This window comes from Haliaeetus albicilla, chromosome 1 (genome assembly GCF_947461875.1).
Source record: "Haliaeetus albicilla chromosome 1, bHalAlb1.1, whole genome shotgun sequence".
Classification (NCBI taxonomy): Eukaryota; Metazoa; Chordata; class Aves; order Accipitriformes; family Accipitridae; genus Haliaeetus; species Haliaeetus albicilla.
The window spans coordinates 16174391-16189478 of NC_091483.1; the positions used below are offsets into that span (position 1 = coordinate 16174391).

Here is a 15088-nt window from a genome sequence, read left to right on the forward strand (position 1 = left end):
CTCACAAAATGCCCTCTCTGCTGGAAGGTGGAAATACAGAGTACCAACCACACCAAATGGAAATAAAACTACTTCCCAAACTTGACTCCTACCCTTGACATCAATCACAAGGCTTAATAACTAACCAATACCAGTGGATCACTCTACTCCCTTGCTTTGCAGATTTCCAGTACCGGTAAATTTTATAAGTAAGGAACAGGTACTGTCTGCATCCTGATGAACTAAATCCCTCCCCAACTAGCATAACAGCAAGATAACAATCAAAAAGAACTGAAGTGATGACCTCATCTGCAGCACATCCTAGAGACAGACAAGAAAGACTACAGTTTAAAATTCTATAAAACTAAAGCTTACTCAGTCTTTTCTTAGCATCAAGTGTAGTTTGCAGATAGCAGACTAAATATTTTTAATTGACATTCTGAACCCAAGGAATAATTAGGGGTCAGAAATGCATCTTTTCTTATATGGAAGAAAGAACACAGAGGAATGATACTTGAAGCCTAGTCAGAAATCTAAATAAAGCAGTAACAACTCAGTACTCCATCTTCAGACAAAAGCAGTTTAAAATGCACCTTAAGAGATGTTTGATCAGAGACTCAGAAGCAGTACACTTTCTTGATTCATTAGCTGGCAACAGTCCTATGACAAGTTAGCCTCTTCTTGTGCCTCAGTATCTAAGTTTACTCCACATACAGAAAGCAGGTCGAGATTGCTAGCTGTTGAATTTCAGAAAATGTCCAGAAGAGTCCAGCCTCTTCACTACAATCACAGGACAATGTAGGAGTAAAGAGATGACAATAAGGTCAGACTTCCTTAACTACCTCTTGGAAAAGCTCCCCAGTTTGGGCACTCCTGTGGTTGAGATTTCCCTGCTCTTGTGCCGAATCTCTTAAAACAGTGAAGCAGTGGCCCTGTCCGTGGTGCTTGGTCACAACAGCACACCACCAGGGAGAATGCTCTGCTCATGACAGCTCTGGAGCACCTGGTTACAAAACACCAAGCAAGACCAAAAGGGCTAGAAAACAAACTGAAAACAAAATAGACATCAATTCAACAGAAGACAACAAAAAGCCAAAACAAAGGAATCCCACTGTTGCCAGCAAAGACATATTAAGATAACAGGGCTTTCACCTCAGTCTTCAAAATCATCTTCAGAACTGAGTCTTGTTGAAAAGGTTAAGTAGGCTTTTGTTCCAGGAGGAAAGTGTACAGCAACTGTTCCAGGAGGAAAGTGTAAAGCAGGCCTCTTCCAAAGCAATGTTTAATACTTCGTATCATTCTTTGATGCAGTCTGCTACATAGGACCTCCAGTGACAAAGTGTCTTTTTCCTAGGTATCCATCCCTGCGCAGTGACAGAGCATTGCATACCTATAAATGCTGTTAACCAGGGGAGTTACCCTGTTCTAGTAGCATTGCTTCAGACTGAATGGCTTCCAAAAGAAGCTGAGAGCAAACATCTTGCTTCTCTAGGTTACACAAAGCCATGATGCTATCTGTTTGCAGATTTTCCCTACTGCATAAAGAGAGCACATTCACAGCCAGAGGCTTCCTATCCCCCCCTCCAATGGGGTACTTCTGATCTTTCCTTTTAGGCCTGAACATTAATACATCTTACCTGCCATGTGGATTATTACTACCCTTAAGCAACTTGAAAAGCAAAGCACACATAGCAATACCATGCACTAGCAATGGTTTGGTCCTATCACAAAGCTTGCCAGTTTCTCTGAACTACACAAAAAACTAAATGAAAAACATGACATACTCCAAATCAAAAATCATGGGGAAGTCCAAAAACTATGCTGGAAGAACTAACTCTTACTGGAATAGGAAGGAAATTATACCTATCTAGTCGCATCTTACCAGTTACAGCCAAGACATGTACACCACATTCTGTTGTTGAGTCCTCTACAGGGCACAGCAGAATAGAAGACTTTGTCTCTTTCAGAAGGGGTTCTGCCTCTTAAAGCAACTTTAATTTTGGGATTAAACGCCAGTGGATTCTCAGATGTGAACTAATGCAAGAAGTGAGTAATTATTTTCAGGAAGTCTGACCCACACCCTCCCAGAGTGTCTTTTATATCCAAAGATGTAGAACTGGCTAATACAAGAGTTTACAGGTGTCTTGCTTTGCTGTGTAAAGTCCCTACATTATAGGTTGACAGCAGAAGCCATTGAAACTACTAGGTGAATATAAGCTGAAATTCTGCCTGCACTTAGCATCACAACACTTATACTTTTTATGGCAAGATGAACTGCTGATAATCTAAATGTCTTGGAGAGGTACAAAGGCAACAAGCAGGTGAGCGTTATTTGAAGAGACCAGAGATCTCTTGCAGCCAACATTTCACTCACATTCTTTACAATGGATTACTTTTGTATCATGAGAAAGAGTAATAACTTAAATCACATACTGAAGAGTCTGGATGCTGTTCCAAAAATGCCTCTGTAGGCTATCTTGTCCATCCAGACTGTTTGGACTATTATGTGGGAGAACTCTGAGACTGGAAATGAGAAAATATTTGCTCTCCAAGTTTGACAGCTGTGATAAAAAGGCACTTAAGTCAGAGGAGAAGGCTTACTGCACACATCTTAACTGTAGTTCCTCCAGCTGAGCAAAGGAATAATACTGCCAGATTATGATGTCTGTTCTCACCCACAGGATGGGGTACAAATGACTTGTTTCTCAGATGGAAAAAAAAAAAAAAACAAAAAACCCCCACAACTTTTATTCAGAAAATAATTTCATCTTAGGTTCCAAAAAGGCCATGCCTACATATTAGACCATAAACTAAAGCTAATCTTATATTAGTGATAAAACGTAGCCTAACAGCACATTGCATTGTTTTGAAAATTAGACCACTAGGAAGAAAACACATGGAGACATCATAGGACTTCCATCAGACACTAAGAGCTGGGCAAGAATCCATGGAAAAAATATAAAATGATTGAGCTGGATTTTCCACCCGGTTAATCAGTTCTGAAGCCAATGGAATCATTGTATAATTAAGCAGATTTCTCTAAAGAGCTCATAACAGTTCACACTGCTTTAATAACCCGCCTATGTGTCGGAGAAACTGAAGAAAAGAGAAAATTGCAGGACTGAAGGAAAATTTAAGAAACACATTCTGAATATCAAGTGGTTTAGGAAATATGAAAATTGATAGCAATATTTAACATTACAGTGGCAACAAAAGTTAGTCACCAGTATTTAACAGCATCAAAGTATTGTATCTCATTAGTAAGCAGCTTGACCATATTGTCCTGTCAGTTTTGAAGTAAAAAAGCATATGAGCTTGTGGTATGCATAAGAATTACTGCTCTCATGCAACATATTACAATCATATTAATATACTATAAAAGATACTAGTAACTTGTTTCATTTAGAAGTGCCTTTTTTAACTAAATACATTATATATAGAATCCTGTGTTTAGCAAGAAAAAGCTGAAGAAATATTGCCTGAGAAACTGTAGAAGACTAATATGCTCAAAGATCTATAGAAAAAATAAAATGTATAATAATAACACATATGCCCTTAAAAGTGGAAGTTTGCCACTGTAGAAGAAACTCAAGTTGTTGCAGTTATATGTATAATGCTGTACTAAACATTATAATAAAAGGATAATCATTTAGGTATTGGAAGATTAGACCACAAGCACAAAATCAAACTGATAATTAAGGACAACAATGACATCTAGTGGACATTCGGAAAACAGACCCATAGCCTAACAAGGAAAAAGATCAGCTGCTGTTACTGTTACACAATGCGCAACTCCCAAATTGCAACGATGCAATTCAGAAGATTAAAAGACAGACTTTGCAGCTGATGAAAGTCAAAGTAATGTGGTGATTCGGTTTTTTTTTTTTAAATTAAATATTCTTTTGAAAGAACAGAGTCAAGACCCTTCCATTTAAGATTTAGGATACAAGTATAGGTCAAAACTTGAGGGAACATCATGAACCATTGAAAAGATATAGATAGATACATTGTGCCAACATAATAAAAGTATACGCATTTACTATACTTTCTACTCCCACTGCATCTACAACCTTCTAATAAGTTGCACTTGCTAGGAATTCAAATGCTGAAAAACAAAGTGAAAACAATAAAAACCACAGAAGTAAAAATCTAAGCCACCATTTAGCACCTCCCTTTTCTCATCATTCCAGTCCTCCTGTTACTGTAATACCTGCCATATAAGGGAGGTAAGTTAAACCTTCCCAATATATCAGCCAGTTTGCTGCTGAGCTCTAGAGAAGAGGAATCTGAAACATGAGGCTACCATAACTCAAAATTAACAGATACCTGCTCCTGAGTAACCTGATTAGTTTACAAGGTGGACATCTACAAAGATCATATTTTAAACCTGCTTTTACTATTTACCAAAAGGCTAGCAAAACCAAGCAGTTAAAGCAACTCAAATCTGATCTCAGTTGTTCCAAAGAAACTTTTTCTGTCCAGAAGTGTCACCTTGAAAAGACACTGGCTTTGACTATTACACTTTTGTAAATAAAAACATTAACAAAACACTACAAATCTATGTCCCATTTGAAGTCTTAAGCATCAAATGTCATATCTACAGAAATGGAAATTGGATTTTGCATCGTACTGTTAAAAACAGAAATATTGCATCCCTTCCAAAATTTCTACATCTCAGTGACTCTCCAGTATAAAAAAAGCATTGCAAAATATTAGAAACTATACTCAAAAGTAAAACACTATTTATGAACACAACTGATTACAATTTACATTAGACTCCCAATTTAAATTGGTATCTTGCTTGCTTTGTATATGATTTTGGAAAAGTTAGTGTTGCAATTCCGCTTGCTTTCACCACCAGTACTGGCTGGAGTCAGCTGTTAGCAAATATGAAACAGATTCTCACTTACATGAAGATTATCTAACCAGTAGAATACAAAGAAACTTCTTCATAACTGATCATCAGGCCTTGTGTCCCAATTTCTTTTTGCCAGGGTCTCAAAATGAGCTTTGAATCAGTTGCTACTAGTTAATAAGAGTACATGCAGCCTCGAAAAATGAAATCCAGACTCCAAAGATATTTATGCACCATACACAGCCATAACCAAAACCTGTAGTTTTAAATTCTGATTCCTAGTGAGACTCAATAGCTGAGTAACCCATTCATTAAAAAAAAAAAAGCATGATTTCAAGTTAAGTCTAAAAATGCAAATATTTAAAAGCCAAGTCTCCCTTTTGATGTATGCAATGCATAGTGTTTGCAGATATTTTAAGTGAGATCAAAGTTTAACCAATTCTAATTCAGCCTGTTCTGGAAAACCCCACTCTTTATTCCATTACAGAGTCTATACATTTAGTCTGGTTTTAACCATGATGGTACTGGAGCCCGATAAAAACAGAAACCAGCCTAGTAAATTTACAAGATAAAAGCTAAAAGCAAACATCAAAATAAATGCAGCCATTTTCCCCCTCCAAGCAAGCACATTGCCATATTTTACCTCCAAAACCAATTTTACTACATTAGATGTCCTAATGAGAGAGGACTGTTTTAAGATGAAAAGCAAAGCATCATTGACCTACCCGGATTTCCTGGAGATTATGAAAGTTATTTCCTACTCTGACAGAGATTTTGCTCGGAGTGTAACTTTCATCAGATTTGTAGTCTGCATAAATGCATAATGTCTTCACTGTTGTTTTTCTTCTGCAAGAAGCAACAAAAGTATGTATGCATTGTATAGAAAAATATTCAGCATGAGTTTGTTGCTTGTTTGTAGTAGCTAAGGATTTAAATGTTCTAAAACTTAATACAAGTGTGTCTACTGATTTGTAAGAACCCTGCTGTCAAAGCGACAAGGTGTTTTTCCACATTAAGTTATGCACAGAGTTGATTTTTCACTGTTCTCCTTTGTCTGCCTTCCGAAATGCCAGTATACCAAGAAATACAATGAAGGCCAAGATACCAAATAAGCACTTGTATGCAATAAAGCATATGTTTAGCTTATGAAATATGGGCTCTATTACTATACCAAAGAGTTCTCCAGAAAGCAAATAAGAAAAGGTGACAAACATCTAACCTTATCTTAAGAGTTTCATTAACAAAAAAGGACTGAAAGCATTCTACACAGAATTTAATAGGAAAAGGTTTCTCAAAATAATCAGTTGTTAAGCCATACAGGACTACTTTAAAAACAGCTATCTACCCCTCAAATTACATTCAAAGACAGAAAGTCAGGACAAAAATGTCACCTTAGGTAGGTAAATGTTAAACTGTTACAAATTACATACTATTAAACATTCCTTCTTGTTGCTTATTTAGGCATTTAGTAACCATAACATTTGAAAATGTCATTTTTATAAATGCTAACTGGCTTCTTACCAGTTGGGTAAGAGGATTAACCCAGGAGTCCTTGCACTTCCAAAATTCCTATCTTGGTGAACAGTAATCAATAAAGTTATACAAAACACCCTAACCCATATAGAGTAATTTTTAATACCTAAATTGGATGTTCACCAAATGAGGCTGTGATCCATCTGACTGCCAGTAAGTTTCTAGATTATCATCTCGTAACTGATCCACTCCAAATCCTAAGAAAAAGAAAATGTGATAGTTTTGAAAATCCCATTTCCATGATGTAGATATCACAGATGTAACTTTTCTTCAGCTGTTACAAACTAAAGTACATGTCCTAAGTTATAACATATACGGCAACATTTCTAGATATCCAAATTGTGCCTATGCTTTTGTGACACAAAACTGAATCACGGGAACCTGTCAATCAAAGACACTTGAGTGTCTTTACATTCTTATCTCCTATTGAAGCCTGTGGTGTTTGAAACCATTCAACATGTCCTAGAATTCCAAATGGTTAAGTAGTAATTCATACTATTTGCAAGAACAATACTTAATGGTTAGACTTTTCCACCTAGTCTATAATCTTAACTGCTGAACTAAAGGAAAATCATTAGCAGAGACCATTCATTTATTATAAAATTTTAGCCAAATATAACATTTTCTTTTCAACTAGTCTCCTGAAATACTTTTACATTGCAAGTTAGTAGCTAGAACAAGCAATAGATGCCAAAAACAGTATTCCTGAAAGTTAATGCTGTCACATTCAACGGAACAACTCCAAATCTTTATTTTTCCATTCCCTCATTATCTGCCCTTTTACTAATCACATCCTTTTATTGATTGCCCACACTAGCTGCTGTTTTAATTCAGCAGTTGAAGTTTAATCTGCAATAAAAAATTATCTTCACTCTGAAGCAACTAAACCATGATATTTTTCTCCAAGTAAGATACCAGGATATCGGACCAAAGACATTCAGCCTGAGCACAATATTGTGACATAAAGGGATCATTGACTCTAGGCTGCAGCAAAATACCAGATCAATTCCCAACAGATATTTCTGAAATAGCAACTCAGCCACCTCAAATGAAAAGAATACAGATTTTCACATATTTTGAGCAGCTATAAGCTATCATTAACTGCACCTCAGGACCATTTACAATAATGTCATTTTACTTGCACTATTTTAGGGAGCTACACTACAATGGCTGAGTCCACACAAAGTTTGGACAGAACATTCAGGTTTCCCAGCTGCATGAGTTTTCTAAGTTAAAAATCAAAGATACCCAGGCAAAATGCCAAAGCATAGAAACAATTACACAGTGCTGGGTGTGCTTCTGCTCACATGGTTTAGTTTGTTCACTGTGCAAGTAAAAAAACCAATTCAGTATAAAATCAGTAAAAGGCCCGTTTTGTTAATATGAGATATTTCCTCATTGTAGGATTTCTGATATAGTTATAGCTTTCATATTGCATCAAATATAGACTAGGCCAAAATTATTTGTAGTGGCTACCCATACAGCTTACACTACAGCAGTTTTACTGCTACAGTCTGTATGTATGTCTTCTTGCCAAAACATAAACCACTATATATTCCAAGAAGAAAAATGTACATTCAGCTTTTTACATCACTTATTGTGATTTTACCTGGCTTACAGGATGAAAGAGACCAAACTGCTTGTGAGCCTATTTCTCTAACAGTACCAGTCCTCTCTAACTGCTTTGGATCAGCACCAGGTGGTGTCTTGTTTGGGGTAGTCATTTCTAGTAAAAGAAAACAAGTGAGTTAGTTGATACATTTTTAGCTTGATGGGAAAATTAAAGGGTTGTGTTTGTTCATACAGACACTTTAATTCTTTGGCCTCACACTTACATAATAGTCTACAGAATATGTGGTTTATACATACACACATATATTCATATAAGTATACACTTCTGCATGTCTGTAGAACCTTTTATTTATATATAATAATATATATATATATAAAGTAAAAAATAAAATACAACTTTAAATAGGAGGTTCCACATACATTAAATTTTGTGTCTTTAAAAATTCAATACACACTTGGAACATTTATAAGATATTTTGCTTGTATCATTCTAATTCATACATATAGAGTTAGTCAGGGTTTCGGGATTTGGTTTTTTACGGTTTTCTTTGTTTTTTAAAAAATTAAAATAGACCCTGTTGATTTAAAGGCTAGCAATATAACTTCATTTCGCCCCCCCACATACACTTAGGAGTTTTCTTAATCCGCACATTCAGAAGCCTATTCAGAAGCTAGAGCAAGCCTGTCCTCCTGGAGATAACTTCTCTTTAAAAATAGGAAATGAGAGTTTAAACAAATCGCTTAGTCTCTAATTTGGTAGGGATTGGTTATTGCCACATTTATCCATGATTCGTTTCCTTAACTTCACAACTTCATCTGGAATCATTAATATGTGACTTGCACTGCTCAAGTAATCACATTCAGTCTCAACACCTAGACTACTGCCATATATACTACAACATAATCATGTTGGGTTTCATATAGTATGGAGCACCTCACACTTCCTAGAAAGTAGCTTAAAAGACCTTTAAAAAAAAAAAAAAGATTCCAAACAAACAGAAGTTCCATGCAAGGAACTACACTAAAGCTTAAATTAAACGTAAAGCACTCAAGAGTCAGGGAATTAAGAGTTGACTTCTAATCCTTTGCTTACATGCATGACATCGTATTACACTCTGCTAACCTCAGAAGTCTTCCAGTCACGCGCCTAGATAGTGAATGAGGTACTGAACTAGACTGATATCCACAGGATCCAGACCTTACCCGCTACAGAAGTGATATAAGGCAGAGACAAGATTTTCTACGTAAGGATAACTCTGCAGCCAAAAACTTTGTCAGACACAGGAAATCTGAATTCTGTAGTGTACATCGCTGTCCGCACCAATCACTTTCTATTGGCCCTTGGCTAATTTTTTTTTTTTTTTTCATTTGGCAAACAGACTTGAGACAGACTTCCAGGGGTTATTTGCTACTTTCTCATATACAAGACTACTGCACTCCTGACTACCATAAAAAATCTGAAGAAATAATTACATGTGTAGTAAAATCTAAGTATTGACAACAGCAAGTGTCACAAAAGACCACAAACAGAAAGCCTTGCTCAAACACATCCTCTCAGAAAGTGAGGTGAACACTACACAGCTAATCCTACAGATACCACATATATATTCATATAATTCACAGTTATACTAATCCCAATGCCATTCAACTAAGAAGAAACTCGTGCAACAAGGTGTTTTAAAGTCCTTGCCCATGCAGCAAAGTTTTGTTCAAAAAAAAAAAAATCGACCTATTAAAAAAATTAAACAGGCAATCCATTTAGCCATTCCTATAACAAGACACTAGCACATAAATCTTCACTAGTCACTGTATTTAAGTGTTACATTGTCTGTTTTAAACTTTTATCAAGTATTTACAATAGGTTTTTTAAAATGTAGTTGTGCTATATTGAATTGGCTACACCACAAACCTGTGTATCTGAGAATATAGACTAGAACAGAAAATAACTTACTCTAGTTGCTACTTAATACAACTTTAAATTTATTGATAGCAACAATAAAACTCAATGTCACAAGTATTCTAGTCTTCTAAGAATTTAAAACAGTCTTGGAAAAAATTACAAAACACTTAGTTCACAGCTAGCTGAAAAACAAACATTTTTCACAGAATTACAGGATGGTTTGGATTGGTGGAAGGGACCTTCAAAAATCATCTAGTCCAACACCCATCCTACACCAAAATTCAAATTATGTTTATTAAGCACTGGGGAGACTATTTTCCTGGACTCATGAATTTTAAAGCTCAAATCACCTACTAGTCCAAACTCTGCGCTATTCTGTTACTTTTGTGACAATGAAGCAACTAAGAAAGGTTGAGTTGCATTCATTTTAATTCTCAGATTTATACAGAAACCAATAATGCTGTTCTTCCTACCTCTAAAAACATACATAGAAAATTCAACTTCAAAGTAAAACCAAATTACTCATTTGATACAAAACATCTTTTGAATATTATCACCAGCAAGTCTTCACACTCCTTCATTATTTTGACATCAAGAGAAAATTAAAAACTCCAAATCTGATAGTCACATCTTCATTCCTAGAAATAGCTATTGTCAGATTAATGACAAACCCAACCTTAAGACATAAGGAGCATGCAAACATCCCATCAAAACCCACCAAAATAAGGTAAATGACAGAAATTACATTGTACAGTCAGATTATCTCAGAAAGTTGATTACACTTTTTTTAGAAAAATTACTAAAATTTTAAAGTATGCATAATCCCTTAAGACAATGATGTTGAGATTTCTTACAAGCTTCAGCACACACAGGGAAGTTCTAAATAACTTAACACTGCCAAGATTCGTATTGCACTGGTTCACAAAAGTTTGAGGCACACATTTTGGGGGTCTGAAACATACTGCAAGAACCACCATGCAAGTTTCCTACTGTCTTAACACTGAGCTTGTTTCCTCCTATCTAACAGGCAAAGGTACTCAAGATCCAGATTTCAACTCCAAACCACTGCTGGCAAATAAGTGAGCCACTAACTGTGCACTGGTAATGTCAAAGACTGAAAATCTTTAATGTTTGAACTAATGAGTTGAACTAACCAAATCAGTTTTTCATGACAGAGCTTCTGTTTAACCAGCTTAGTAACAATACGTTCTGGATAGCTTTGCTGAAGCTTCCAAATACTCTTAAGAATTTTAAAAGCAGAAGGCTGATGGAAGTACTAAGGAAAAATAATACAGAGCTCACTCAAGTAATACTTTTGGACATATTACTAGCAAAAGTACAAGTACCTCATTTTGGACAAGAGACAAATACTTACCATTAAAAGTAATTTAAGTCACCAAATAAAATAAAAAAAAATTCTTAGCCCAAGAAGATAATGGAATAAGAACTGTTTTGTCTTTCCCCCCACCCCCCGAGGCTGTGTAAAAACAGGTAATCTGTCTAGAAGCCCTTCTCCTTGACATGTGCTGAAAAATGGAAAGACAGACTGCATCTATAGGAGCATTGGCTGGACACATCTCCAATTTTCCCATTCAGCTATTCTGAAAGATCATTAATAGGCTGCTGTTTCCATATTAACAATGTTAATATATTAATGCCTTGATGACATGATCAATGTCAAACTTTCATTTTGCCACTTTCCACTATATGGTATGCACATCCTTTGATCAAGACAAGCAGCTAAGCTTTTCTCCCCCCTCCTTGAACTCTTTGTCCCTTGGCATCTTCCTTAGAGAAGTTTGCTCTCTTCCAGAGAACATCCCTGTGAGTAGCAGCCCATAAAGATGTTTTAACAAACATACGGTTTATAAAGAGGGTGGAATGGATTTAAACAGTTCAACAGTTTACCTTTCACAATCAGAACAGACAAGTCATTCTCAGTATACCGGTGGAAGACACTTTTAAAAGGTGCATACCTGAAAGGAAACCCTTCACTAAGCACACACACACTCTTCCGCATTACACTGAAGAGGAGATAGATAAGGATCCATCAGAGTCCTTTCCTGCTAAAGCTCCATAAAAATCCAGGCTCAAGGAAACTTTTGCAGATTCCAAAGCAGTTTTCTCAAATTAAAATTTCTAATTCCACCATGTTAGAATGCACAGAACTTTTTAAATGCACACCTGTAAGGACCTTTGAGAGACCAGACTGTCCTCAACAGATGTCTGTCCAGCAATTTGCTTCAATAAAAGAGATTTCACAACCTTTGTGGGCAGCCAGCTTCAGTGTTTCATCAACCTAAAATCCAAACGTTTTGCTTTAACATCCAACCCAAGTATTACCTTCTAAAAACAAGCATAATTTCTTCTCTTGCTCTACAGAGAACTCGAAGACTAGTTAATCACTAACCTTTACATAGCAACTCTTTTATAGATGTGAGGGCACTCATCAAATTTGCTTAGTTTCTTCTTTTCTAATGTGCCTATGCCTTTCAACTTTCCCTCACAAACCAAGTTTTATAAACCTAGAATTTTTGCAGAGTCTAGAGATCTACCTATTGTGGTTAAAAAAATAGCCATACCATTTTAGCCAAAGCCCTTATTCAACAGAGCAGAGTAATCACTTTCCTCATCTTTATATTCAGTCACACCAGTTAACTTGCCAAAATAACATTTGTCTAGTCGAAAGGACATCATATTATCAATTAATATTTAATTTACTACACACTACAGTGCTCAACTGCTTTTTTGGGATATTGTTTGCTGTTCAGTAATGCCCTTTCCACTAATTATGCCTTTGATTTTTCCTCCCTGTGTTCTCTTCCTCCCTCAGTTGTTGTTAACTGAGCTTAAATACACTGATTTCCAATCTGCTATCATTCTTCTCAAGATCATTTTGAATTCTGACCCTGAGCTGTACAGTGCTTGCAATCCTTCCAACCTGGCAACGTATCTATTTTGTTTTCACCATTACTGAAAACAATGAACATACATTCAAAACAGAACTCATCAGGAGGACATGTCATGACATCTCCGTCTCAAAAAGAATTATTTACAAGTCAGCTTCAAATGCAATTTTTCAACCAGCTGTACAAAATCTCACAAAAATTATTTTTAGACCACATTTCAGTAGCTTGTTTAACATCAACCCAGACAATGACAGAAACCTGTAAAACTCAAGACAAACCATTTATATTCCCTCCTCACTGACTTCATTGACTACTGTTAAAAAAAAACCCAACAAAACCCAACAACTTAGATCCAGACCGTTCTTAACAAACCAAACTAGTCCAGTTTCTGTTTGCACATTGGTTTTGTCTTCTACTTACTGACAAATTCTCCTCCCAAACCACCTCCTCAGAATCTTTCAGGAGATCAAAGCACAGCTAGCCTTGCTCTTTATATTTTAAATTATTATTCTGGTTGCATTCCCATCATATCATTTTATTCAGTTTTAGCAAGTATCCGACTACAACTTTTCCAGTAAAACCAAACCAAGGCTGCACTGACTAGTCCAGCATTTTTGCAACATCCATGATTTCTAAGACTGTTTTTCCTGTTCTTCTTAACAGAAGAGGATTTCATACCTTAGATGCCCTGATTTTCACACTTGCACTACTCATTTTGCCTCACAAGCTCTTTTCCCTGCTCTCGTTTTCTTTGGATGAACCCTTGTTGGTTTAAGGCCTTTAAAGATCTCAAGATATATCCAGAAACTAGTCTCTTACTATGCTTCCTGCTTTTTATTCAGATGGAAGATTAAACAGTAACATTGAACATTCAAATTACTGATGTTTAATTAGTATTTCAAATTACTGATGTTTAATTAGTATTTCAAATTACTGATGTTTAATTAGTATTTCAAATTACTGATGTTTAATTAGTATTTCAAATTACTGATGTTTAATTAGTATTTAATAATGATAGTAAGCATTCAGTAGTAACCTATCTCAACTAGCTCACCCATACATTTGATCTCTCAGATTATTCTCTCAATACAATCTTAAACACCCATTATTTTTACTCTGCCTTCAACATATTGCTTTAAGCCTATTAGTGAAAATGACTTAAGTCTTTCATTGTCACAAACACACTTCATTAAAATTAAGGTAATTAGAGCAACTGCACAAGAGAATTACATTAGCAATTTTTATACATGTATCCCTAATCAATCTAAAATAAATACTTTTTTAAAAAGTATTTTTGTACAAGCCCAAAATTCCAAAGTTACCTAGTCAGGATGCAAGCTGTTCTTTAAAGGATGCAAGCGCTTCTTTAAAAGTGCTTCTATCAAGTGAAAGCACTCTTTAAAAAAACACAGTAACCAGAGGATTAAGTCAGTTTGACAAATCAAGCTGCTTTCACTCAGGCTGCTTGGTAGCCCTCCCCCCACGACTTCTTCGTAGGACTTTAATCACGATTTGGAGCATAATTAATTAGTTTTACAACACTGTATTACGGCCGCGTCCCCCAGGCTTACAAAACACTTAAATAGTGGAAATAAATCAGCAACACGTACTCACGAAGGACATGGGCTGTGCTTAATCACCAGATCCCGCTCCCCTCTCCCGGCTGGGGCGGGGGGGTACGTGTGTCTCAATGCAAACACACAGCCACGCACTGAGGGAGGAACCCGGAGGAGATACCCGGTTAAGCAGCCCCCTGGCCCCGCCACCGGGAACCGGCGGGCGCTCCGGGCGAGCAGACCGCACCGGGCGGCGGAGCTTCTGCCCGGCCACGGCCACAGCTCCCGCGGCTGCCGTGACACCTGGAGGCGAGACGCGGGAAAAGCCGTGTCCCGTCCCCCCCCACCGGTCCCGGTCCCCGTCTGGGAGATACGCTCCCCCCGCAGCCCCCCGAGTCGGTACGGAGCAGCGTTCCCACCTGATCCTCGAAGCCGCTGCAGCGGGTAACGGGGGTGGGGGTGAGGTGAGGGGTCCCCTCAGCGCGGGTCCCCCTCAGCGCGGGCCCGAAGCCCGCCCGGGGCGCTGCTGGGCCGGCTCCCGCCGCCCGGCCGCGCATGCGCAAGGCCCCGCGCGAGCTCAGTTTGAAAGAGAACGGCGGCGGGGGGGGGGGGGGAAGGGGGAGGAGGAGGAGGAGGAGGGGCGGAGCCCGCCCGCAGGTGTCCGCGTGCAGCCGGTGGGGAGAGGCGGAGCTCGGCGCGCGCTGGGCGGGGCTTGCCTTTCGCCTTGCCTTGCCACCCCCGGGGGCTCCCTTCAGTGCTGCAGCCGGTGTGGGCCGGTAACGGC

General features: G+C 37.7%; 1 protein-coding gene across 2 annotated transcripts in view; it reads right to left on the bottom strand.

Annotated features, from left to right (window-relative positions):
- The window catches only part of ANAPC10 (anaphase promoting complex subunit 10), a 40908-nt gene that overhangs the window by 25581 nt on the left and 239 nt on the right, over positions 1–15088 (bottom strand). The window contains exons 1-4 of one of the 2 annotated variants that reach the window (XM_069780129.1): positions 14724–14848; positions 7977–8093; positions 6474–6564; positions 5560–5680 (exon numbers count right to left, since the gene is read on the bottom strand). In XM_069780129.1, coding sequence (XP_069636230.1) covers positions 5560–5680; positions 6474–6564; positions 7977–8091 — 327 coding nt within the window. In that variant the 5' untranslated portion in view covers positions 8092–8093; positions 14724–14848. Of the gene's footprint in view, positions 1–5559; positions 5681–6473; positions 6565–7976; positions 8094–14723; positions 14849–15088 lie in introns of those variants that run through there. The other variant, XM_069780136.1, reaches the window with a different exon arrangement.